Source organism: Pelophylax lessonae (assembly GCF_965119305.1).
Source record: "Pelophylax lessonae genome assembly, chromosome: 9".
NCBI lineage: Eukaryota > Metazoa > Chordata > Amphibia > Anura > Ranidae > Pelophylax > Pelophylax lessonae.
The window spans coordinates 158,755,364-158,782,140 of record NC_138776.1 but is presented as its reverse complement, the minus strand read 5'-3'; the positions used below and the strand labels follow the sequence as shown (position 1 = coordinate 158,782,140).

General features: G+C 38.6%; 1 protein-coding gene across 2 annotated transcripts in view; it reads right to left on the bottom strand.

Moving 5' to 3' along the window:
- Window positions 1–507: 507 nt before the first annotated feature.
- Window positions 508–26,777, bottom strand: part of COL13A1 (collagen type XIII alpha 1 chain) — a 215,102-nt gene continuing 188,832 nt past the window's right edge. Inside the window, exons 24-27 of one of the 2 annotated variants that reach the window (XM_082269399.1) lie at window positions 23,953–23,979; window positions 12,642–12,728; window positions 7,795–7,833; window positions 508–1,047 (exon numbers count right to left, since the gene is read on the bottom strand). In XM_082269399.1, the coding sequence (XP_082125525.1) occupies window positions 1,015–1,047; window positions 7,795–7,833; window positions 12,642–12,728; window positions 23,953–23,979 (186 nt within the window). In that variant the 3' untranslated portion in view covers window positions 508–1,014. Of the gene's footprint in view, window positions 1,048–3,089; window positions 3,528–7,794; window positions 7,834–12,641; window positions 12,729–23,952; window positions 23,980–26,777 lie in introns of those variants that run through there. The other variant, XM_082269398.1, reaches the window with a different exon arrangement.

The window sequence follows — 26,777 nt, the reverse complement described above, 5'->3', positions numbered from 1 at the left end:
GCCATAAGTTGTAGCGTAGGCTAAAATTAAATTTCGGCTGAAATAACTTCCCCCATCAGTTACAAGATGGGGGTCCCAAAAGCAGGAGGGTCTAAACTCTATTTCAGAACCTACAACTAATAACACTGACCACAATAAAATCATCACTGTAGCTTAATTTCAAAATCCATTGTTAACCCCTTAGTGGAAAATGCTTGCTTAGCACTTATGGCAGTGAAGGGGTTAAATGAAAATCCAATTTAAAATTTGGACAAGAAGAACATGAAAAAATGCAGGACATCTGAAAAAACTCTGGAAATGGGCTTCTATTCAGGCATTACCTGCATGAACACTACAAAGATCTTTCTTCTTTCTAATCTAAACATAATAATTTCAATATAATGCAATATAAAACTATAAATCCTACTGCACTATATATATATATATATATATGAAATATCTTAATAAATATTGTGTAGCCAGTATTCAGAAGTAATAGTAATAACATTACATAAAAGTGAGTTAATGAATACAATTGTAAAGGAAAAAATGGAATTCCTTCATACACAGAACAACAGGCTGTGAAAGGCAGTGGGAGGGTTATTGAGGAATCATCTAAAGGTGTATTGGGGAGGTTTTCTGGTCTTCCTGTTTAATCCACAGATTTTCCCCAAAATAAATAACTCTCCAGTAATTTTAGGAGTTCATGTCATTTCCAAAGAACGGGTCTGTCCAATTCTTGCTGACTATTCGGTCACACATTTGGACTTACAGGAAACTATCAGAACACAATCCTCATAGCGCACTAGTTCCCTTTATCTTGGTAACCACCTATCCTTATGGATGAAAAGGGATTTTATTACAGTGACACTCTCTCATCTCAGGCAACTAAATCTCCATAGTTGAATCCATTGGTGACCATAAATGACTCTTTCACCAGAAGATGGACTTCATGAAGTCATCAAATCTAGGAGACATGTTCGCCTTCTTCCACATTTGTTGACCAAAATCAGATTTACTGGTTACTGCGCGGCTTCACTTTTTGGCTATTAGCCATGGAGTCTGACCCTTAAAGTACCAAAACGAAGGTGCTTTCATGAGTAGGGTTGTGAACATATAGCAGCCCTGACAATGCTTCATACCAGGGAAATCAAGACTAGATAACTTTTCTTAGGTTTTTAAAACCACTTTATATTCAGATAGCAATTGATAGTCTCTCTAAAAGCACATAGCTAACGGCAAACATGTACATTCAAAACATAGCTAACAAGTTTATTTGTATCTGTTTTTTAATACTAAGCAAAGACATGCTTTAGAAAAAAAATAGATTTTAACTATGTGTACAGGAGATTACCCAGTGCATGCAGCCGGTGACATCACCGGTGTATGCTCTCTGAAGGGACGGCATACCCATGCCGTGCCATGGTCTGTGACTCCCACACTTGTGCCTTGAGCGGTGACAGCGCACCACATGAGGGCTTAGGTTAGTATTTCATAATGTGCTGGTATACAATGCATACTAGCACATTATGCCATTGTCTTACAGGGTTAAAAAAAATGTGGTTTACTACCGCTTTAATAAGTTTGGCTATATACATATATACTGTATATACACACTCCCACCACATTTTAAATATAATAGGGATACAGGTGTTGTCAATATCTGCAGAACAATTTTGATGCACTGCCAATCTATGATCTTTGCCTCCTGAAAGCCAAGGATAACTACTATATTTTAAGTTGTAATCTTTTAATTTTTTAGATGTTTGGAAGTTTTGAGTTGTAAAAATACAAGTAAATTGAAACTCTAGTGTCTTGGTCTTTGTAGAAAGTAAAACGAACTTGCTACATTTAAATACAGTAGCATTGCTTTTTTTTTTTTATTACCAAAAGGTATATTGATGGAAACGCAATTCACCATATTGTTCTTTATGGATAGGGATACAGGTGTTGTCAATATCTGCAGAACAATTTTGATGCACTGCCAATCTATGATCTTTGCCTACTGAAAGCCAAGGATAACTACTATATTTTAAGTTGTAATTTTTTAGATGTTTCAAAGTTTTGAGCTGTAAAAATACAAGTAAAGTGGAACTCTAGTGTCTTGGTCTTTGTAGAAAGTAAAACGAACTTGCTACATTTAAATACAGTAGCATTGCTTTTTTTTTATTATCAAAAGGTATATTGATGGAAACGCACTTCACCATATTGTTCTTTATGATTAGCCAATGGATATTTCATAATAGACTGTATATTGAAGGATCAGAAACTATACACCTGGTAATACCAATGTCAGAGCTGCTGTAGGCATAAAAACAAATGGACAGGAATCTGAAGTACACGATTACAGGACTCAATCATGCATAACAAGCAGAACATACAATGCATTGAGAGCAAGCAGGCAATTATTACAAACACCTCCAAGGTTTTTTTTAAAAAAAATAAATTCTGAACTTTGGTTCTCCCAGGACCTCAGAGCAATCCACATTCCATGCCGTCTCTGTGACAGATGGTTTTAATTTAATACAAAGTATTTTCAAACTATACACCATGCAGTGCTTGTTCTCTGTCAGGGTCTATCACACAACTTAAAAGGCAAGATCCTTACTCCACCCCACCCCTTCCAGAATGGGGCAAGGAGTGAATCATGATATGTTTAAGTAAACTTTAATGGCTAGCTACGGTAGGAAGTTGAATGTCTGGGTTGTCATTTTACCTTTAACTAGCCAGTAAACCTAAATTAAAATGTGTCGGTATGAGGGCAAGTGATAACTTTCCTAAATGCATATGTAAACATTCCAGGAGTTTAGCAGAACTGATATATGAGCTAAAGGTCTTGTCTTGGAGTGACATTTTTTTCCTGCATATAACTTTCATCAGATAAACTAAAGGTTACAGCACACAGCCTTAATATGATTTCTTTGGCCTTAAATGGTGCATAACAGAACAATGGGCAGCTTTTATCACAGTGGTCAGCATGAGTACAAAGCCAAAATCATTTATTTTAATCTGTATTTTAATGTTTGCTGTCATTTAAAGGATAAACTCTCCTTTTTCTTGCCACAATTCTTTTTTTTTTTTTACTAATTTCTGTTTAGAAGGCATAGCACTTCATATGTTTCTTGTTACAAATACATGTATATTCTTATAGCATGGTTTTTTTTAGTGTACCAGGAAAAAAAGATTGATTCACTTTAAATGCCAGAGGTGTGGAACATCATCATTTTATTAACCATCATACTCAAGTAAACGGCCATCATTTCTCTGATGTACTTTTGGCACCAAAGTATAATAACTTAAAGAGCATTATTTAATAACTGTGCACAAATATCATGCAAATACAGCAGCATTTTTCACAAATATTAGAAAAGCAAAAACAAAAAATATACACAAATTGTTCAAAAAGAAACCAAAAAAAAATGTTTAGTATTTATGTACAAAAATGAATAAAGTTTGGTATGTCTTTCTTTTTGTTTCTACAGAACACTGTAAAAAAATAAATATTCTATGTACAGACACAAAGGGCAATTCCCAGGTTAGAACGATCACTGCAAAAGAAAACATAAACTTGGTTAGTTTTGGAATCCCAGTACTTGCAAGGAAACGCATTAACATATTTTGACAGGCAGAAATAAAGGTGTTTTATGGATCCCTTCCTTTTTCGATTTCCAGTTATTACTTACGCAACCAACAGCATACAATAGTATACTATAGCACTCCCTGACAAGTGCAAGGGACTAAACCTAAAAAAAACTGCTTGAGAATGGATGTCCCAAGCAACTAAAACAATGGCCATCCACATATAGGACCACATTTTGTAAATAAAGTGGTTTGGCTCCTGTGCTAAACTTCAGGAGTGTGCAGCAATAAAAGGTTAGACTACATACATAAATTGAGATCATTGTAACCATTTTTCTCTACACAACTACCGTAATCAATGTCCCTTGTCTTCTTACACTACCCGCCACTGAACCACAGATCTGTCCATTACCTAATATAGCAAAAGTTTTCTGTGAGATCTTTTTTAGCAGGTAAACTGCCACCATTATGTGCTGACTAATACGACTTTAAAAAAAATAATTTTAATAAAATCAATCAATAAATTAAAGAACCCTGTTTGGTATTTAAAAGTACTTGCTTAACCCTGGCCGCTAGAATAATTAAAAAAAAATTTCAGTTTTGAATAAAAAAATTCTGCACAAATCTAAGACTCCTCAAAACTTTGGAGGTAGAGTTTCCACCCAACTTCCGCTGCTCAGCATTTGATGTTTTAACAAAGACTGTAAATATGCAAGAAATAGATACGCAGTATTTGACTCTGTGCTGTACTTTTAGTGTTTCTTTAGGAAATCTATTGATCCTTCTGCCCTTTTTGCAAACATTGAGTCCTTTATGTCACTTTCTTATGTCACATTTCAAGTCCAAGACTTGGTATGAAGGGGTGAGATACCAGTGCCATAACAATAACAAGGCTGCTTCCCAAGCACATAGTAAATTGCAATGTACCCTGATCTATGATGGGTACTTTGCTATTAAATATCTACATATAGGTTTCGTTTTAATTTATACCTCAGCACCCTTTTTTAAGCTGCACTTTGGTACACCTCAAGCTGATTCAGTGCTACTAAATGGCCTGTACTGGCACATGCATAACACCTTTGGAAATATTAGATTTGATTGATATTAATTTTAAAGAAAACTACAATACTGCAAAGAAGTAAGCAGATTCACCAGTATTCAAAGTACAGGCTTTGATTGCAGTTTTCTGTAGTGGTAAACTATACACACAGGGATAACACAGAATTTATTGTTTACATAGCTCCAATAGTTATTTTAATTCTCCTAGTGCAATTAGTCCCAAGGGGAGCCAAAGTCGGTTACGTCCACGGGTGGTGGATACTAATATTTTTTGGATCTGCAGGCTAGTAACTTTACAGGAAACCAGAGACATTCTGAACAAGGTGGCAAGCCTATGGGCATGTAGTGGATACATGTTTGTGAGTTTGATTATTAGCTAGCTTTGTAAGCTTGTATGTTACTGGAGAGATTCTGAAACGCTAAGGGATGTAGAATCCTAATAGAAAAAAAGGTGCCCTTCCCCCTGCCCGCAACCTTCTCTGAACTTTCACAGGTCCCAAGATGCTGGGGGACCAGTCACAATGTGCCACATGACTCATCAATTGTGAAGCTGCATAGAGTCACAGCTGGCTTCCCTTAGTAAACATGCCATGACCAGGGACCCAAAGGCCACTGAAGAACTAAACCTGGTGAGGACGCAGCTGGATCCTTGGACAGGTAAGTGTCCTTTTTTTTTTTAAGTCAGCAGATACAGTATTTGTAGCTGCTGACTTTTAATTATTTTTTTTTATTAAGACTGAAAAAGGTCTGGGAACCCTATACAGGAATAAAAGGAAATGTCCAGAAACTAAATTATAGAAGCTGGACTGAAAAGTATCACAGCCTATGCCCAATCATAGTATAGGAAAATAAATATTTCAGTCTGAAGAAGATTAAATAAATGTTGAAGAAATACAAGTAAAGCATTTTACGTTTATAGAAAATAGGATGAAAAGGAGAGGGAACAAAGAGACTGGGAAATATACACTATAGCCCTATGGTGCTCACAAATAAGAGTTTAGGAAAAATGTTATGGGGCATGAAAATTATAAACCATTAGTTAACAACTTCAGTCCTTTCAATGAAAAAGCGAGAGGTCAAACAAAGAATTATACAACAGTTATTAACATCCAACAACAGAAGCAGGTATAAAGAATGAAGATGGCCTAGTCGTAGAAGTGGGAAAGAGAAAGAATCCTGAATATTTTTCAATGGCCTATAAAAGGCAAAAAGAAAGGTAAGCACTGCAGAAGAGGTGGTTAAAGCTAAACTGCAGGATAATCAAATACAGTATTGTCTAAATAAAATTGGCATGTGTATTTTTGCTTGAATCTTGGTGTATTTTGAGTAAGCATTTCACATTTATAGGGTACTCTAGTGTGAAAATGCCTTTCTGCAGGAGCCTCTTGTACTATAGACTGGTAACTGCTGCTCTCCCTCTACTTGTGTAGGTTGACTGGGCTTGTATCCACCCCCCTTCAGTAGTTTTCTACAGGCAGCCTGTAGCTGGTGGAACGTTAGGGTCCCTCCCACAGTTCTGCTTTCTGTGTAGCCCACTGATGATGTCATTGTAGTGGTGTGCCCCCTTATCCAGATGCAGGTGCAAGTCCCTTTAACTCAATTCCCCACAATCCTCTGGGCTCCCAGCATCCCCTGAGTTCCAGGACACGCCCAGGGAGTATAAATGCCAGCTCCGTCCAGCTTCCTGTGCTCAGAGATATCCTGCCTGATGGGACAGCAGTGTCTGGGTAAGTGAGCTGTCCCCAGGTGCTGGGTCCTTATCTGCCAAGTCTGGTGTGCGGGCCACCAGCAGTGAGCACAAGAGCACCAGCATCTATCCAAGCCCCAGTCACTGGAGAGGACTCTGTTACAGTCCATGTGGAGAAGCTGTCAAAGCAGTGGGTTGGTCCTATCTACGGCCCCCAGAGCCTCCTGACCGAAGTCAGCATCAGCAGCGCCTGTGTGAAGTCTGTGCCAGCAGGAAATCCCCTCAACTCACAGTCTGCTGAATGAACGATCAATCTCTTAGAACACATGAGAATCTTCAGTTCTTTATCCTATCAGTAAACTGAACTCAGAACACTCTGCTCCCATCTAGTGGCCATTACTAGAACTGCAATAGAATTGTTTTCACATGTTTTATGAATGTTTCTCCCTTCCTCATATTGCTGTTTTGTACTGCAAACCCCTGTTCACATGATCTCCTGTGTAATCTACGTTCTACATTGTTAAGTAAAGTAGAAATTACACATCACCACTGGTCTGATCATTTGGCTGATACCGTTACATAACACTATCACTACTTTTAAAAGGTCGTAAATGTATTTTAAAAAAATGTTTGCGCAGAAACGTGGATCCTTTGTTGCTACTGAAGAACATAATTAAATAGAACTTTCTGTCCCCAGAATTCATCTTTGAATATAAAGGGGGTTACGGGGAGTGACTCACAAGACAGAGGCTGAAAAAAATAGATAGTATAAAATCAGTTAAAATTTTTCAGGGCTCCTTAGGGATTATAGGATTATAGTGCCACACTCTCAGTAGTGCCGTACAAAGAGTGCAATCAATGATTAAATGTATAATAATTGCACACATGAAAAAAGTCTTGGGTAAAAGTTTCTTCTATTTAAATCAAGAGTGGAAACACATTTTGAACACTGATTACAGGAGGTGTGGAACATTTCTGTGGCTCACGCTCGTCAACAGAAAAGTTCCTTCCTCATTCTATTAGAATTAACATACGCCTTGGTATATAAATAAACATTGCTAGCACTGGGGCTTTCCTCTTATTTTCTATGACAAATGCAGGTATTTCAACCAACAGAGGCAACAAGTGCAGCCCAAAAATTCTAGCAGCCCCCCCCCCCCCCTTCCCGATTTAATAACTGGGGTAGTTCATGCACAGTGAGTCCATAGCTTAAGCACTTGTCATTCCTGCAAATTCACAAACATCAAAAGAAACCGGTTAAATGTTTTAGGTTCAAAGTAATATTCCATGCTGAGACATGTGCTTCACGTGTATATATATATATTTTTTTGCCAAGCTCATAACAGAGAGGAACATGCTAGAACTAACAACAGGCTGATTTATGCATTTATCATTTTCCTCTGTAACAAAAACTCACATAAACAAGGTGTGCAAGGCATAATCCAACATTCAAAACATAGTTTACAGATACAGACAAGTACAAGTGTTACCTTATTCCAGCAGCCTTGTACAGGTAAACCATCTTCTCCCTAGGGAAACAGAACAGTACTTTTATATCCTATTGTACTGTGGCACACTAAAATAATACACGCATTATGCTTTGTTTTGCCTACATTTCCCTTTATATTTTCTATCATTTCAAGCTGTGAACATAATGGCAGATTTAATGTTGGCTTACAAATGTTTTATTGTCATTAAAAGCCTAGTAAATCCTAAATTACAAGACACTTTTTGTAAAAATCCAGAAAATCATTGCCAAATCCGTATGCCCACACTCGTACAGGAAATTAGGAAAATGTCTGATGTTAACACAGATTTTAGGCTAAATAGACATAGCTGTTGGAGCTGGCAGTATTCAGGAGATTACTTGACAGAATGTCAGTTGTATGTAGAAAAATATCACACACCAGGAATATATTTAGTTCTAGTAATCTCCTCTGTTCTATTATGAATTTTATGAAAAAAGTTCCTTGTGTATGGAAACAGTACTTTGGTTATTATTCTTAAAATGAAAGCTCCAAACAAAATAGCTTTACTAATGTCACCAGTTCCAATCAACCTGATAAAACCACATTAATTTAAAGTGGTTGTAAAGCCACTATAATATAATGATACAATCCTCTCTGGTAAATAAGGGCATGTACCCCACTGCATGTGTTTTATAAAAAATATGCCAATTTCTACCTGATTTCAGAGTCCCTCCCGGTGCTCACGTGACTGCTCGCAGCTCTCCTCTCCTGGCCTGACAGCTCCAGTGGGCGGGGCTGAGAACTCCTGCTGATGTCACCTGGGAGGAGGGGAGGAGACCGGCGAGCAGTCACGTGAGCGCCAGGAGGCGCTCTGAGATCAGGTAGAAATCTGCATATTTTTTAGAAAGCACATGTAGTGGGGCATATGTGCTTATTTAACAGAGGGGATTGTATCATCATAAAATAACAAATAAAGTGAAACAGTGTGATCTCACACGACATACCGGAGATCGATCGGGTGAGCGGAGGTGTATCACCGGAGTGTCCAGGACCCTAGCGCTGTTATACACCAAGCGGCAGTGTCCGGAAAAGTGAGCACCCCGATCCCCGCTCATTGTGTTCATATGCTTGGTATATAAGTGTCCCATGTACATGCATTATGGTTGAATTTTTTATGGAATAAAAGTGGTTTAGACGTTATTGCACTAGTCGGCTTTCCTCTCTTTTTACATGGTATAAGTGGAGTGGCAGCTTGTTAGTCTCTAAGGACCCAATATTCCTCAGATCCTGTGCCGTGGTCGATTTAACTAAGCTTGATCAGCCCGATCCATGAGAGTGGAGGGCAAAAAGTGGGGTTGAGTGTTCTAGCTGAGGGGAGTGGAGCACAGAGGTGGTGGACCCTTTCGGTGTGTTTTTGTTTGGCTAACACTAGAATTTCACTGGATCATCATTACATCACCATTCTTTCACTTTTCTTCATATATTATATAAGTTGGATTTTTATACATATATATGTTTTTTTTCACTGGAATTTTTTCACTGGATTATTTCCTACTGGACTATTGTTTGGACTGGATTCATAGTTCACAGTGATAATTTATTACATGTATTTGAATATATTTTTTTCACATGTATTTATTTACGTTTATATGCATGGATTTATTTTGATCACATATATTGTGTCTACACTGTAATTTGAGCGCTGCTAGGTGGGATCACACTGTTTCACTTTATTTGTCTTATTATTTTTTTTTTTATTTAAGCAGCAGCACAATAATTTTTCGGATGCAGGATCAGTTCACTAGCGCAAGAGCCTGCCATATATATCATCATAATATAGTTTTACTATCAGTAGGAGGGGAGGAGGAGGGCAATGTCAGGAGCTGACAGGCCGGGAGCCGGGGGGAGAGGAGGACAGAGAAGGACCAAGGAGAGCTGCGGATGACATGACGGAGGCATATAAACTGACCACGGTGTCAGGGCTTAGCAGCCATGATAAACTGTGGTCAGTTTAGAGGGGGGGAGGGCAGAGCCAGGCAGGATACGCCAGGTATTTTAGGTTATACAGGGGGCCTAATTATACAGCACATGCACTTTGCTTTATAATGTGCTTTAAGGGAACAGGATCCATTTTTTTTGGGTAGGAAACACTTAAACTTGTCCATCTGACACACTATCTGACCATAGTGTTGGCATTTATCAATTCAATTTGGAGCTCCTGTACACAGATGTAGGGTTGCCTAAGTATGAAAACACCAGAAAGAATCCTGGAGTAGTAGCATAAAAAACAAACATCCTTTAAAGTACATTGTAGCCTTCACTTCATAATTCATTCATAACATGCCATTGCATCAGTGCATATGCTTTCACATTTAAAGATACTTGCCAACATTCCTAAAAGCTTGACAGAACAATCCATGTTCTTAGTATTTTTAAACTTAAGCCAGGACTGATGAAACACACAAACCCACTCACAATAATTTCAGTGTTTACTTGTCCATACTAATTTGCAAGCAAAAACACTGGCCACACAAGGTCAGTTGGCAAGTATGTATCTATACTAAGGCAGCACTCATGAAGAAATACAATAAAGACAATGTCAATACCATGCACAGAACAATAACTAGTGGCAGAATAATTTAAAATAATTAAAAAAATAATAAAATCTGTATTTTAGTTAACACAATTTCATAAAAGAGCAGCAGTATGGGGAATCTTATGAGTGAAGACTTAATTTTGAAACTTGCTCATTCCTGACAATTGTCAGCTATAGGTGAGTTGCATTGTCTTAAACTTAAAGTGTTACTGAACTCACAAGAGTAAAATCAGTGTGTATATGCAGTAAAGCATGCTTGTTATACTCACTGTGGAACCTAGGGGGTTAATCCTCTGCATTGTGTAAAAAGGCTGTTTAATCCTGTCTTCTCTGTTCCTCCCCTTCTTCCACAGTCCCCAAGCCATCTTCTGATAGAACAGAGGCTAGAGGACAAGCTGCCCATGCTCAGCTTTTTTTTCTTGGGAGAGTGCATAGTGATCAGTAGAGGGCCAATCAGCACTGTCCAGACAGAGGGTCAGGGGTCCTGCAGCCTCGTAAAATAGTCAGAGCAGAATGAAAACTCCTCCTACAAGCTTTACCCAGACACTGATAGAAGTCACAAGACTGCTCTAACTGCTGATGAAAAAAGGTATTTAGCAGTTTATATTTACTAAACTATCTGCATTTCAATGTTCTGTGTACTGTGGGAGACCAGATATAGTGAATGCAGGGTTCTGGGTTTAGTAACACTTTAAAATAAGCAATGCCTGTTAGAGGATTTTTTTTTCTTTTTTTACAGTCTGAACACTCATCAACCCACTTAATATACAGTCCAGCCCAATGCATGATGGCATCAGGTAAGGAGCCCTGGATTTTCTAATCTTGTTATGGTAAAGAAAGGTCTGCTTAGCAAGTGGAAAATTGGAAATTGTTAGGTTGGTCAGCAGAAGGTAATGTAAAAAGTACTTGTTAGAGTTACTGAGTTAGGATTAATGTATCTATACAATGACTCCCATTTCCATCTGGTTAAGGTGAACATAATATACAAGGTTTTGAATTATGTGCTAGCAGAAGGAGGCATATCATGAAGAGCTGTTCTGGATGTACTTAGGGGGTGCTTATGAGACAGCAATAAAAGTGTGTGGACATGAGGGGTTAAAAGACAATTTAAGTGATGCCTGGTCTTGGAACTAGGTACAGGATGTATCTGACTTAATGGGCCAAATTACATTGTCTGATCACCATCATCCAGACAGTTTTTTCAAATAGTTTTGCTTAGTAATCCCGCCATTCATGGATCGGGAGAAAAAACAATAGGAATGCAAATGTTCAAGCTAATAAACTACCTGAAAAATCATCCTTACTCCATAAAATAATTTTTTTTTATCAAAAGCCTTATAGAATAGCCAATCAATACTTACAGCATGTTGCTATAAATATCAAACTATTGGTAACATATTGGTAAGAAACATGTTTGTGTTAGGATACAATAGAAAGGAGGATATCAGTTTCTAGTTTAATTTCAGAAGCATGGTCACATAGACAGACAGATAGACAAAGATTTGGATGATGCGGGTTAACACATAGTCATAAATTCATGCCAGGTACAAAGATTTAAGTACTTTGTCAAGCATGCAGGAAAAAGGGTTGTTAAAGCCATACCAATGGGCAAGGGGCATCCAGCCCATCCAGCCCTGGTATCCCTGGATCACCATTTTCTCCTTTTATACCTCGTTGTCCCTGTTTACAAAATCAACTACTTTTATTATTCCATGAGGTGCCTCGCATTTCTGTTTTTATGGCATATAACTCCAGTCAAGGCAAAGCTGCCGGACATCTTTTTAGGACAGTCAAATTTTTTTTTCTCACTGTAAATGGCTGAGAAAAAAATATTGAATAGAATGTCTCATATTGCACAGTAGTAACTCTTTTAAAAAAAGAAACCAACGTGGAAGGGGACAGTGTTTGTCAAAAAACAAAAATTCAAAATAATCTGTAAAGTCTAATATATGAGTCCAGCAACTTTGCCAGTTCAAACTTTAAGACCACCTGGCAATTGTAGTCTTGAGGAAGGGAAGACATTTACCAACAGTTAAAGCAAACCTTTGTCTTCTCAGGACCTGCAATAAATATGTTTATACATCTCTACTGATAGGTAAGACCATGGGTGAACACTAAGTTCAAAATTATACAATAAGGTGCAATAAGGCATAAACAAATGGTTATACATTGTCAGCAAACTTATCAAATACAGAATTTAACTCAAAACCTCTTCTTTTGCTCTTCCCATCCTCAAGTCCTATATAGAATAAAAATCAAAAATCAAACATACCAACGGGCAGGGTGCATCTAATCCAGGCGCTCCTTGGTCTCCCTTATCCCCTTTAGGCCCCCTAGAGCCTTTCTTCCCCCTTTCCCCCTGCAAAAATTAATTAAGTTCAACAAAAGATATAGTAACTTTCAGGATCATCCAGTTCAAAGTTGTTTTAAACGTATGGAGTTAAACATTAACTAGAGATAAATAGTTATATATAACATGGAAAACTATCTACACTATCGTGGTAAATGCATATAAAGTCTTACAGTTAAGTAGTATTCATAGAATATAATGTTTATATATTTAAAGGTTGTGTGAGGTTGTGTTTCTGTTGCTTGTATCTGGAAAAGAGGGTGAATGAGTGTGGATAGTAATGTTGTCTGTTTTCAGTTTTCTGGACTATGATTATACCTTTACTGTTCTTATTTGATTTTAGAGACAGTGACAGGTTCAGTTATTCTTTGCTGAGAATGTTCAAAAGGTTATTAATGTCTATGAAATAAAAAGATGTACAGGTTACTACCAAACAAAAGTATGCGCATAGTAAATTCTCGAGGGGAATATGAAGATAGTAAGGACATCCACATCAAATAAAATATGATGATGTAAGCTTTCCTAATTTATTGCCTAAAAGGACTAAGAAATAATGGATGGTTGCTTTCATAAACTAGTGACAAGTTAAGAATAACATAACTGTCAACTGAGATAAAATATGCTAGAAAGATAATATAATGGCTAATGAAAACCTGTGCCCAAAAAAAAAAGTTACAATATGCTCATATAGGAAGAAATTCTAGAGCAATTCAGGGCCCCAAAACACCAGGGCACTCTGATACGTAGTCAATTGTCTGATCACCAACTCTACTTGGCCACTTTTGTCTTCCCCCGCTATTAGTTAGGGAGGTTACAACTCATAGTAATGGGTCAAAAGCATGGCAGTTGGCTGGTAGAGCCACAACTTTGGAAGCTGGAAGCTATTTGTTTGTCAGAGGTCCTGGGTATTTGGAGTTGCTCTACAACAAATGCAACCCATTATGCAGACACCTAGAGGTGCCTGTTATACAGTGCGAGTCAAAGTTGAACATTTTCGTTCTGGCCACAGGTTCACCTTACAATTAAAATAATTATTTATAAAAAGGGGCCCCAGTCTCCCCAAAAAAAATAAAAAATAAAGTCAGCAGCTTCAAATACTGTAGCTGCTGACTTTTATTATAAGGACAGGAACTTGTACAGGGATCCAGGCGATATTGGCACCCGAGCTGATTCTTCAATCGGCTTCGGGTGCAGGCGCCGGCATTGTAAGTAAGGGAAACCAGCAGTGAAGGCTTCCGGCTTTACAGCTGGTTTCCTACTGTTATCCCTGAGTCGTGAGTCGTGCTTCACTTTGTGAATGGTTCTTCAGTCTTCTGAGACCTGTGTGTGCCCCAGAAGGCTGCAAGGGGGAGGAGGAGGGGCTGAATATGCTCACTGATTGGCATGGCAATCTGACCAGGAAGTGGGAGTGGGTACCTGTCAAAACCAGGTACCCACTCTTCCTCAAAAAGTGTGGCAGTGGAAGGTGGGAGAGTGCAAACAAGTGGAACGTTTCAAATGAAAAGCACAACATTTCCTAATTAAGCACATGATAACTAAGTAAGCTTAGATTGAAAACCAATCAGGGTTTTTTTTTTTTAATTAAGCTTTTTGGTTAAAGTGAAACTTAAGCCAAAACTTGTGATTATCCTAGATCGAGTGAGGAAGGGTCAGACCTTCTGGCTTTATTGCTATCTGTGTCTCCACTGAGGATATTAACCCAGTGTTCTGGTGACCATTATCACAAAGAAACATGGGAAAATAAGCTATGGAAACCCCAAAATTTACAGTTGCCAACATACCAGACATAGAGAGTAAATCTTCCAATGAGGACACTTGTTCCAGTGATAACTGGAGTTTACTTTTTGTTAAAGCAAGAAAGGGTTAACACCTGTCAGGTACAACAGAAACTTTTACTGTGGCACATTTAAGAGATCTGGTATACTGTACTATTATTACTATTATATTTTATATTAGCATTTCCTTTATTTTAGTAGTATCCTGTACAATTATTTTTAGTACAAGCTAAACAGATCAATTGAAGTCTGATTCACACATTCTGTAATGAGATACAGTTCTTGGCCATTGAGGCTCACCTTGTGTACATGGTTCATTTATTTTCATGTAAAATACCCTTGCAAATAAATATTAAAGATACCGAAAATCCTGCAAGAATCAATCTTACGTCTATAAAGCTGGTAATACACCCAGTGTTTACAATGGATTTCCAACGTTTTTTTTCCAGTGTTTTTAAGCCTCAGAAAAAAAGATTGTTATATGTAACATTAACCTTACCTGGAATATCACAATAACTTTTACTCCTGGTATACCAGGAGAAACTTCATCAAGTGCCTCTTAAACACACTTGTTTCCGTAAATGTCATCTATAGATCACTAGATGTCTAGATGTGAAACAACCCTTTGCCACTAGTAGAGATTTAGATATACAAATGGATACAGTATATTACAACTTTTTCCAGAGGCTTTAAGTCATAAAAACCTATATGGTAGTATTTTGTTAGTCAATGGATTGAATACCTGTGCATTAAAATGTTTCATCTGAAGCAAGGTATTTTCTCTATGTGTTGTCAGCGCACACTGTCAGCTGAAGGTCTCAGCTGGCAATGGGCATTTGCCCACAAGGTTATTTACATGGGTCCCACTGCACTACTGCAAGTAGGGAACGCCCTGACTAAGGTGGACCCCTATGCAATTCCTTAAATGCATTGGCTTTCCTGTTGAGTATAAATGTTATTCTGGGCTTTTACAAGTAGAGTGTCATTATATTTTCTACCCTTCCTTCATGTCTCCTTCATGTATATGAGGCCCTAGAATAAACAGAGCTGCCTGCTAACTTCCACATAAAGCCTTTGACTAAACAGAGAGCATTATATTGCCCCAAAGTAAGTCACCTATTTGAACACTACCCTCATCCTGAGTCCAATTTGTTCCCAAGAACCTGTCAATTATATTAAATATAGAAATGTGATCGGTGGTTTGATTTGAAAACCAGGTCTTTCAGAAATACAGTATCCCACAAAAGTGAGTGCACACCTCACATTTTTGTAAATATTTTATTATATCTTTTCATGTGACAACACTGAATAAATTACACTTTGCTACAATGTAAAGTAGTGAGTGTACAGCTTGTATAACAGTGTAAATTTGCTGGCCCCTCAAAATAACTCAACACACAGCCATTATTGTCTAAACCGCAGGCAACAAAAGTGAGTACACCCCTAAGTGAAAATGTTTAAATTGGGCCCAAAGTGTCAATATTTTATGTGGCCACCATTATTTTCCAACACTGCCTTAACCCTCTTGGGTATGGAGTTCACCAGAGCTTCACAGGTTTCCACTGGAGTCCTATTCCACTCCTCCATGATGACATCACGGAGCTGCTGGATGTTAGAGACCTTGCGCTCCTTCACCTTCTGTTTGAGGATGCCCCACAGATGCTCAATAGGGTTTAGGTCAGGAGACATGCTTGGCCAGTCCATCACCTTTACCCTCAGCTTCTTTAGCAAGGCAGTGGCCATCTTGGAGGTGTGTTTGAGGTCGTTATGTTGAAATACTGCCCTGCAGTCCAGTCTCCGAAAGGAAGGGCTCATGCTCTGCTTCAGTATGTCACAGTACATGTTGGCATTCATGGCTCCCTCAATGAACTGTAGCTCCCCAGTGCCAGCACCACTCATGCAGCCCCAAACCACGACACTCCCACCATCCTGCTTGACTGTAGGCAAGACATACTTGTCTTTGTACCCCCCACCTGGTTTCCGCCACACATGCTTGACATCATCTGAACCAAATATGTTTATCTTGGTCTCATCAGACCACAGGACATAGTTCCAGTAAACCATGTCCTTAGTCTGCTTGTCTTCAGCAAACTGTTTGCAGGCTTTCTTGTGCATCATCTTTAGAAGAGGCTTCCTTCTGGAATGACAGCCATGCAGACCAATTTGATGCAGTGTGCGGCGTATGGTCTGAGCACTGACTGGCTGGGCCCCCACCTCTTCAACCTCTGCAACAATGCTGGCAGCACTCACACCTCCATTTCCCAAAAATAATCTCTGGATATGACACTGAGCATGTGCACTCAACTTCTTTGGTCGACCATGGCGAGGCCTGTTCTGAGTGGAACCTGTCCTGGTAAACCGCTGTATGGTCTTGGCCACTATGCTGCAGCTCAGTTTCAGGGTCTTGGCAATCTTCTTATAGCCTAGGCCATGTAGGGCAACAATTCTTTTTTTCAGTTCCTCAGAGAGTTCTTTGCCATGTGGTGACATGTTAAACTTCCAGAAAGCGATAACGGCAAATTGAATGCACCTTCTTCCCATTCACACCTGAGACCTTGTAACACTAATGAATCACATGACACCGGGGAGGAAAATGGCTAATTGGGCACAATTTGGACATTTTCACTTAGGGGTGTACTCACTTTTTTTGCCAGCAGTTTAGACATTAATGGCTGTGTGTTGAGTTATTTTAAGGGGACAGCAAATTTATACTGTTATACAAGCGGTACACTCACTACTTTACATTGTAGTAATTTCTTCAGTGTTGTCACTGTGAGGGTTGTACTCACTTTTGTGAGATACTGTATATACAATCCATGGACCTTGATTGGCTGGGTTGTATGATCCTTTCAGGGTTAATTAGATCCATGAATTAATCATGCATGAATCTGGATTTCTCTGGTTTGATCACAATTACATTAGAGCAGGCAGGGGTCAGTAACCAGTAGATCACAGGTAGGTGGTGGGTAGATTGAATCCCTTCCTTGCAGAACCCCGCAACCTGGACATGATCAGGGGGCAGCATAAACTGGAACCAATTCCATGTATTCCATGCAAATGCCACCCTCGCCGCCCCTCCTGCACAGGTTTTCCTTCCATCTGTTGCCAGGGCCCTCCTGTGTGCTCCCCTGGCCCCCCACCTCTTGCAGTGTTGCCGGCTTTCCCTCCTCTCCCGCAGGCTACTGCGGGGGATAATTTCAGGATGGAGAATGGGGAAAGGGGCCTGAAAATATGTCATTTACCAGCCCCTTTCTTTTCTGAATGAATACATTTAGTACCAATCACTCACTGTGTTCATTCATAATTGAAGCATAGTAAACTTTGTTTACTATGCTTCAGTATGTGAATGAACAGAGAGACTGAACAAAGTTCTTCCTGTTTGTTCATTTATTCTGTGTAGCTGAGGCTGCAGAGATGAAGATTGAGGTCCCGTGTCTCAAAAGTGAGAAATCAGGGATCAGTTTACCCCTGATATTTCACCATAGCATAACAGGGCTGTTAAAAAAAAAGTGTAAAAAAAATGTAAAAAATAAAAATGTAATCGTATAAAATATAAAAAAAAATAACAAAAATAAAAAAACTACTTACACCATCCTCAGTCCTACTGACACCATCCTCAGCGCTACTGACACCATCCTTTGCTTTACTGACAAAGTCCACTGGCCTACTGACACCAACCTCTGTCCTACTGACACTGTCCACTGCCCTACTGACACTGTCCACTCCTCTACTAACACTGTCCACTGCCCTACGGACACCGTCCACTACTCTACTGACACTGTCCACTGCCCTACTGACCTCTTCCACATACATTCCACTGCCTACTGACACTGTTCGCTGCTCTACTGATTGGCCCTGCACTTTTATGGTAGGCAAAGTTTATATTTTTACAGTAGCATTTGTTTTATTATACCTTTCTAACTTTTCCTTAAAATTTTATTAGGCTTTGCTAGTTAATTTCTTTAAAAAAAAAAGGGCACAAAACTCCTGCACTAAAGCGTCAAACCAGTACTTCTTTCAGAGTGATCATACTAAGCTCAGTACACTTTTTATGCATCTAGAAGCTCTCTGTGTCAGAAACTCATGTCAAGAGCACTTTTATATACAGTGCTCAAAAGAACTTGTCAAAATGTTATTTTACTTATACTGATTTTTTCAGCAAACACTAAAGAAAAAAAAAATCACAAGGATCATTGTGTAGCTCAGTTCAATTCTGGTGTCAATGTTTAGAATCAGACAACAAATGATCTATTAAGCCGGTGATGGTAAAACATGATAGATGTAAAGCATTGCTTAAATATTTATTTTACTAGTGCTGTTATAGGGAGTTTTTATTATATGGCTGAGGAAGCTTTTTTTATGTGTGTTTGAGGAAGATTAGAAAATCTAGGGTAGGATTAAGCAATTATGAGGTACAAATTGTGGGTTTGCTAAAATGAATGTAGTGGAAGGATGTGAGAAGCAGAGGAATAAAAAAAACAAGGAGAAGGCATTTCAACAAAGAAAGGATAATCCGGGAAAAAATGGAGCAGGCTACAGAGGAGGTTGGAGGAAAGACCCAGGTAAAAAGGCACAAGTTAAGGAAAAGGATAAAGGGGACAAAGGTGAACCTGTGAAAAGCAAAGAAAATACACACGCGATAAAAGTGAAGAAAGGAAATGGAGCAAGGCATCATTGCACAAGTGAGACGAGAGCTCTTTTCAGTTGGTGTTCTCTAGGATATTATCATGTGGCTGCACTAAGCCACAATAACCGCCAAGCGTCTCTTCCAAGAATGTGGCATTCAGCCCTTTATATAGACATGACAACCTTGAAGCAATATTTTCCTGATACAATCTTATATTTTGTATTGCTTACCATTGCGAAAACTGTTCCAAATAAAGTAAGAGTTTACTGAAATGGGATTACATAGTAAACATGTTTGTTGGATGGATTCCAACTAGTTGTAGGTACACTAGGGCTTTATTATCTAAATTTGTGGATAGTATCGTAATTGAATATTTACTGACAAACAATGTGTTATGGCGCACTGCTAGTAAATATAGGTAGTTAAAATAAGCAATTACTAGGGATAGCATGATGAAATGTTGGGCAAAAAGTCCACTTCTAATCCGAGGTGGGGAGGCTATACTCAGCAGCTGCCTGCTGGAGCGAGGAGGAGCTCTGGAGAAATTACAAGAGAACAGAGCGGCGCCAGCTTAGTGTAGCAGAAATATTATTGGGTATAGATAACAAGAAACTCACTTATAGTAAGGGGTCTGTCAGCAAAGTGGGTAGGTAAAAGTTCCTCTGCTGCCATCCTATAGGGGCTGTGACGAATGATGGAGGCAATCCTGTAGAGGTGCTGATGGCAGTAGGCATCTTCCAGCAGGCCGTCAGGCTGTCAGCCTGACGAAGGAGCATGGATGCTGCGAACGTGCGCACTTCCTGCTGACCTCTTACCCGGACGTGACGTCATTGGCCTTGTAGCCAGAACACGGCCGTGGTCTACACTACTGCTGCCGGCCTGCTGGAAGATGCTGACTGCCATCAGAACCTCTACAGGATCGCCTCCCTCATTCGTTACAGCCCCTATAGGACGGCAGCAGAGGAACTTTTACCTACCCACTGTGCTGAAAGACCCCCTTACTCTAAGTGAGTTTCTTGTTATCTATACCCAATAAATTTTCTGCTACACTAAGCTGGCGCCGATCTGTTCTCTTAGAATATTTACTGGCCTACTGATTTAGCTTTTCAATAAATACTAACTTTTTTGTGTTTTTCGCAGTAAACAGAGAAACCAAATGAAAAGTGTCTACATAGTTTTATTGTTCTGAATCAATTCCGAGCTGTAAATATAAGCATAACAATTAGTAAACTTAAAGGTGAGCTGCCATGATACTGAGATACTGAAAGAATCCTATTGAATGCCTAATTTTTTACATATTATCTAGATACTTATTTTAAAACATGATATGCAAAAATCTAGTCAAGCGTACACATGGCAAAAACAATAACTTGTTTTTTTAAAACGTATGATTAGATAAAATTGGACGTAAAATGCACTTTGCCATCATTGTCGTTGCGTTATTTGAATCTTCTTTTAAAAATCTATGGATACTAGGAGCATAGATTCTGGCCTGTTAAAACACATAATGCCTACAACGTTAATGGTCCTTGGAGATTGGGGAAAATATTAGCTTTCGTATGCAGTATTGCCCCAGAAAGTCAACAAAGATCGGCATTTGCTTTTAAAGTTCCTGTAAAAGCTAAAACTTAAAAAAAAAAAAAATTTTGGGATAGTGCAGGAAAAAGTTAAAATCACTGTCAGTTTTATCTTTTATTGTCTTTATCCTATCGGGAAAGATTTCCTTTATCTACCTGTTCCAAGGATACAATATAAAGTAACAGGAAATCTCTCCAAAGTGGGGTAAAATCCCTCTAAAACAGTGTCACCAGAAAATACGCTGCCTGGCCAAAAAAAAAGTCGCCACCAAAAAAAAAGGTCACACACTCTAATATTTCCTTGGCTTTGATTATGGCATGCATTCGTTGTGGCATTGTTTCAATAAACTTCTGCAATGTAACAAGATTTATTTCTGTCCAGTGCTGCATTTATTTTTCGCCAAATGATGGGAGAGTCGGACCACTGCTCAAAGCCTTCTCCAGCACATTCCAAAGATTCTCAATGGGGTTTAATTCTGGACTCTGTGGTGGCCAATCCATGTGTGAAAATTATGTCCCATGCTCCCTGAACCACTCTGTCACAATTTGAGCCCGAACAATCCAAGGCATTGTCATCTTGGAATATGCCCGTGCCATCAAGGAAGAAAAAATCCATTGATGGAATAACCTGCTCATTCAGTATATTCAGGTAGTCAGCTGAACTCATTATTTGGGCATATGCAGTAACTATCCAATAGGGTAGTTACTGCATGCTCAGTCTAGTTAGTTGCTTAGTTAATTTCAGGTGGCAACTTTTTTTTTTGGCCAGGCTGTGTATGTTCCCACTGGAAAATTTCCCCTGTCCCTATGACAACACTAACATTTTGGATTTCCAGCACTGATGTATTGCTGACACTGAGCACCAGGACCAAAAGAGGGGGTGCATCCCCCCAGAGATAACGTAGATTGCAAAGATCAGACAGGGGGATTTTATACTTGCTCTGGCTATCCAGTATCATGCTACAAAGGAAAAAGCAATTAGTATTACACTGTGGGCACAGATGGCCTCATATATAAACCATCACTTAGCATTTACTGTATGTTTATATTTGTTGCTCTAGTTTTTTTTTTTTTTTACCTTGTACTCTAATCTAATCTTATCTGCTTCCTCTTTCCCTATTTTTACTGTTCTCTCAACTTTGTTACTTATTAATCTCTTAGCACTGTCTCTCCTGCCATTCACATATACTGTACAGTATATACATGCACACACTCTCCAAAGCCCTCTTTCTCTTCTGCCATCTTTTCTCATCCTACTCTGCCAACCGCATACATAAGAGCTTGGTTTAACCCTTTTGTTCCCAGAGGCACTGAAGCCTGGAGACCAAATTTAACAATGTCAGTTTTCTTCAGTTACCTTGTCTATAGATCTATGACTTATTTGCTCACCAAACTATTTTATTTTATTTTTTAACCACTTTACCACCAGAGGATTTTGCTGTCTTACGTCCAGGCCACTTTTTGCGATTCGGCCCTGTGCGAATTTAACTGACAATTGCGCGGTCATGCAACGCCGTACCCAAACGAAATTTACGTCCTTTTTTCCCACAAACAGAGCTTTCTTTAGGTGGCATTTTATCACCTCTGCGCTTTTTATTTTTTGCGATATTAATAAAAAAATGCGAAAATTTTGAAAAAATAACAATATTTTTCTACTTTGACAGTTAAAAAATATCCAATACAGTATATTCAATTTTTGTCATATATTTAGGCCAAAATGTATTTAGCTACATGTCTTTGACAAAAAAATTCTCAATGAGCGTATTTTTAACCGCTTTAAGACCAGAAGATTTTACCCCATTCCTGACCAGGCCATATTTTGCAATTCGGCACTGCATTACTTTAACGGACAATTGCACAGTCGTGCGATGCTGTACCCAAATTAAATGTATGTCCTTTTTTCCCCCACAAATAGAGCTTTCTTTTGGTGGTATTTGATCACCTGTACGATTTTTACTTTTTATAAACAAAAAAAGAGCGACAATTTTGAAAAAATAACAATATTTTTCACATTTTTTTATATGAAATTCCCCCCCCCAAAAAATTTTAAAATCAAATTTTTTTAGCATTTTAGGCCAATTTGTTTTCTGCTACATATTTTTGGTAAAAAAAATCGCAATAAGCGTATTTTGATTGGTTTGCGCAAAAGTTATCGCAGCTACTAACTACGGGAAATGTATGTCATTTTACAACGGCAGGCCGCTGTTCTGTCTCCACGGGGAACAATCACGGGTGCCCAGCAGCAATCGCAGCCGCCGAACCCATGAATTGGCTTCCCCCCATAGTGAATGGGCGCATGCCCCCTCTATCAGTCCCCCAAAGTGACGTACATGTACGTCATTTTGGGGGACAGAGCTGGTTGGTTGGCAAGAGGTTGAACATAGGCACACTACCATTTAAAGCTTGCAGTGATCTCTCTAATTTGAAACTATTTGTTTTCTGAAAGAGGCCTTCAGCCTTTATTTAATTACCATTATAGCTGAACCAGTGACTGAGAACCTCTGTTATGGATTTTATTTCTGCTTATATCCCCATTGGGGAGATCCCCTTACTTCCTGTCCTGATAACAGATTATTATTACAATACATAACCACCAAAAAGAATAAGCATTTCTATATTGACAGAAGCTAACAGCCACAGAAAAAAAAGAAATATTTAATTAAATACGTATCATGACAGCTTCCCTTTAAGTTTTATTTTAGGTGGAATGATCATAGTTTACTGTGTTCTTACAATGTACAGTATATGCTACAGTGTGATATAACATGCTTAGATGTAGTCAACACACTACTGGGCCTCCTGTATAAAAACTGCAGGACAGAACCATGGAAGCTTTACCCAATAGGATTCCAGCTGTCCTTTTCCTACACATTAAAAATGGAATCAGTTGCTATGGACAATTCTTCCACATTTCCTTGTTCTCTGGTTTTATACATGCAGGACTAATATTCCTCAACATCCCACAGCACAATCATGCAGAATACGAAGCTAAGGAGAGCAGCAAACTGATTTACAACCAAAAACACACGGCTTCTTTACCTGATTTGGTAAAGTACATCATATAGTAACAATCTATTGATCACGAGGGTAAAAGATTCATGTATTTCCATAATAATAAATCCAATAAAAGTACAAGCAGTTTACTTTGTACTAGTATACTGTATTTAAGCTTTGATGTCAGCTAATCATTCCACCTTATTATGTAGAGATTAGTCACATGCTAAAACAAATCATAAGCACGTCTGCATTCTTACCCGGCTTCCCTTCTCACCAGTAGGACCCTGGAAATAGAAATGATAAAAATCATACAATTACACACAACCTGCAATTCTCAGTTGCGACTCTTATTACCTAGATTCCTAGAATCTCAGCTGTGGTCTTTATAACATAAAACTAACCATGACAGTTTTTAGCAGTTTGCCCAAATGTATAATTTTCTACTTCTAAGGTCCTTCACCTACTGTGAGGAAGGCTATGGAAATATAGAGCAAACTTCCATGTAGCAGTAAAGGGTGATGAACTGAACTGGACTGTTTATAAAGTATACAGTATGTTTTAAATTTAGTCAGTGGTCAACGTGATCAGTACACTATTACATGGGGGGGAAGTATTTAAAGTTAACTTAGGAAAAAAGACCACTTCAGGTCCAGTGGAGGATGAATGGTCTCTTATGGTGGTAACACAACCACTATTACTTTCTACTTTTTTTTACTTTCAGGTGGTGTCAAAAAGTACAAAAGTCAAGGTCCTCCGCCATTATAGAACACGTACAGTTAAGGTAAGGAAAAAAAAAACAGGAGGCGTTCACCAACAAACTTCACAAAATTGGCTAACTGCATCTTCCATGGAAATAGCACATGCCAAGGGCATATAACCATGCACTCATTTGGTGGTCATCTAGCACCCATCAAACTAAAAGCAGGGCACTAAATGGTGCTGTAAGGCCAGTATTCAATTCTATCTCAGTGTCAAATGAATTGTCAGTCAAGGCAGGTCATACACGGTGTAAGGAAAGAAATTTGCAGGATTCCCCCATCAACACAGACAGTGCTGACAATACTAAAAAATAAAGGTAGAAAACCTGGGATTTTTTCATTTTGACACATAAGGCTGAACTCAGCTTACATTATTGTTTGCAGGGGAGAATTTAAGTTATTAGGCTGTACTTCCGCTTTAACGGTTCAAATCTCTGGCCAGTTCTTGCCTTAAACTATACAAAACCAAACTAAGGGCAGCCAAACTGATTAGAGGCATGGAGGAGCTCAGCTATGAGAAAAGATTAGAGGAACTGAATTTATTCTCACCAGAGAATAAGAGATTAAGGGGGGATCTGATCAAAATGTATAAATACCTAAGGGGTCCATATAGTGAACTTGGTGTTGAGTTATTTACTTTAAGGTCAACACAGAGGACAAGGGGGCACTCTTTACGTCTAGAGGAAAACAGATTTCGTTTCCAAATACGGAAAGGTTTCTTCACCGTAAGAGCTGTGAAAATGTGGAATAGACTCCCTCCAGAGGTGGTTCTGGCTAGCTCACTAGATTGCTTTAAAAAAGGCCTGGATTCTTTCTTGGGTGTATATAATATAAATGGGTACTAATATTTATAGGTAAAGTTGATCCAAGGAATATCCAATTGCCTCTCGGGGGATCAGGAAGGAATTTTTTTCCCCTGCTGTAGAAAATTGGATCATGCTTTGCTGGGGTTTTTTCGCCTTCCTCTGGATCAACTGTGGGTATAGGATTGTGTATATGGGATTTAATGGTTGAGTTTTCTTTACGTTTTTTTTTTGTTTTTTATTGGTCATGCCAGATGGACTTGTGTCTTTTTTCAACCTAACTATGTAACTATGTAATACGTCCTTCATCCACTTAATCTCAGTCAAGGAGAAAAGCCGTACAACCCTAATTGCAGAAGCGTGTCTAAAGTAGAAAAATGCAAGAAAGCCCGAAAGAAATAAAGGAAAGGTGGGGGGTGTAAGGTCCCTGTGCTCCGGCCCTTACCTACCAGAGAATTTCCTAAGGCAGTATGGTCCCAGTCAAATATTTAATCCAAGGGTCCCCAGTTTTTTCTAATTATTTTATTAAGTAATTTTTCATGGGCCATGAAAGTTTAACCTTGAGCTGCTCAAAAGGTATTATAGCCAACTTCCAGGATCTGGCTATGGTGATAGCTTTCAGACACAAATATAAAGGTAATTTCTAAATATATAATGATGTCTTGGGGCACCCTCCACCCTGCAACCCAATAGTGCTTGTTTCAGAGACTTGGACAAATTACCTTGGGTTTAAATAAAATTATACACTTGGATAAAGACATGCCTTACCTTGGGACACTGCCACCATCTATGAAACACTGTCTCCTCCTGTCCACAGCCTCGAAACCACAGCAGAGACAACTCCTGGGACATATGTAGCCAGTCTTGCTGGCACCATATACTATCTCAGTAGCACCTTGTAATTTGCTCTAGTTATGGAAATATTGAGGAGTGATCTTTAAGCAACCTGAGCTATTGAGTACCACTCATCCAGCTCAAAAGTTGTCAGCTCTATATCAATGATTTAAATAGTTTATATTATTAAGTGAACCGTTAGATGATAAGAAAACTTCGAGGCCAAATACCCTAAAGTTATGCTCCATCTGTACCTCTGCACATTTTAGGGACAAAACAAGTTTGCAATATGTCCACAATACAAGTTTTAAATATGTCCACAATACTGAAGACATTCACATTGAAGGAGTTTTAACAATCCCAGCTGCAAAATGCAATATGCAACACAATACTGACAATACAAAACTGACATTCACTTTTCTTTCCAATGGATGTCATGGCCATAATGTATTTCAAGTAAATTATAGTGTTCGCTTTGAACCTAATTTTAGCCAACTACCTGCAATTTTGTCGCTAAGATATTGAGAAAAAAACAAAACGTTAATAAATAATTGTTTGGTGTTAAATTGAGTTTATAATTTTTTTTTTTACCTAATGTGGATTGTGCATGTTCTTGAGTATCTTTTTCTTCACTCATTGTCTAAATATATAAAGGGATTCTATTTCTATGATAACCATATAGTGGGT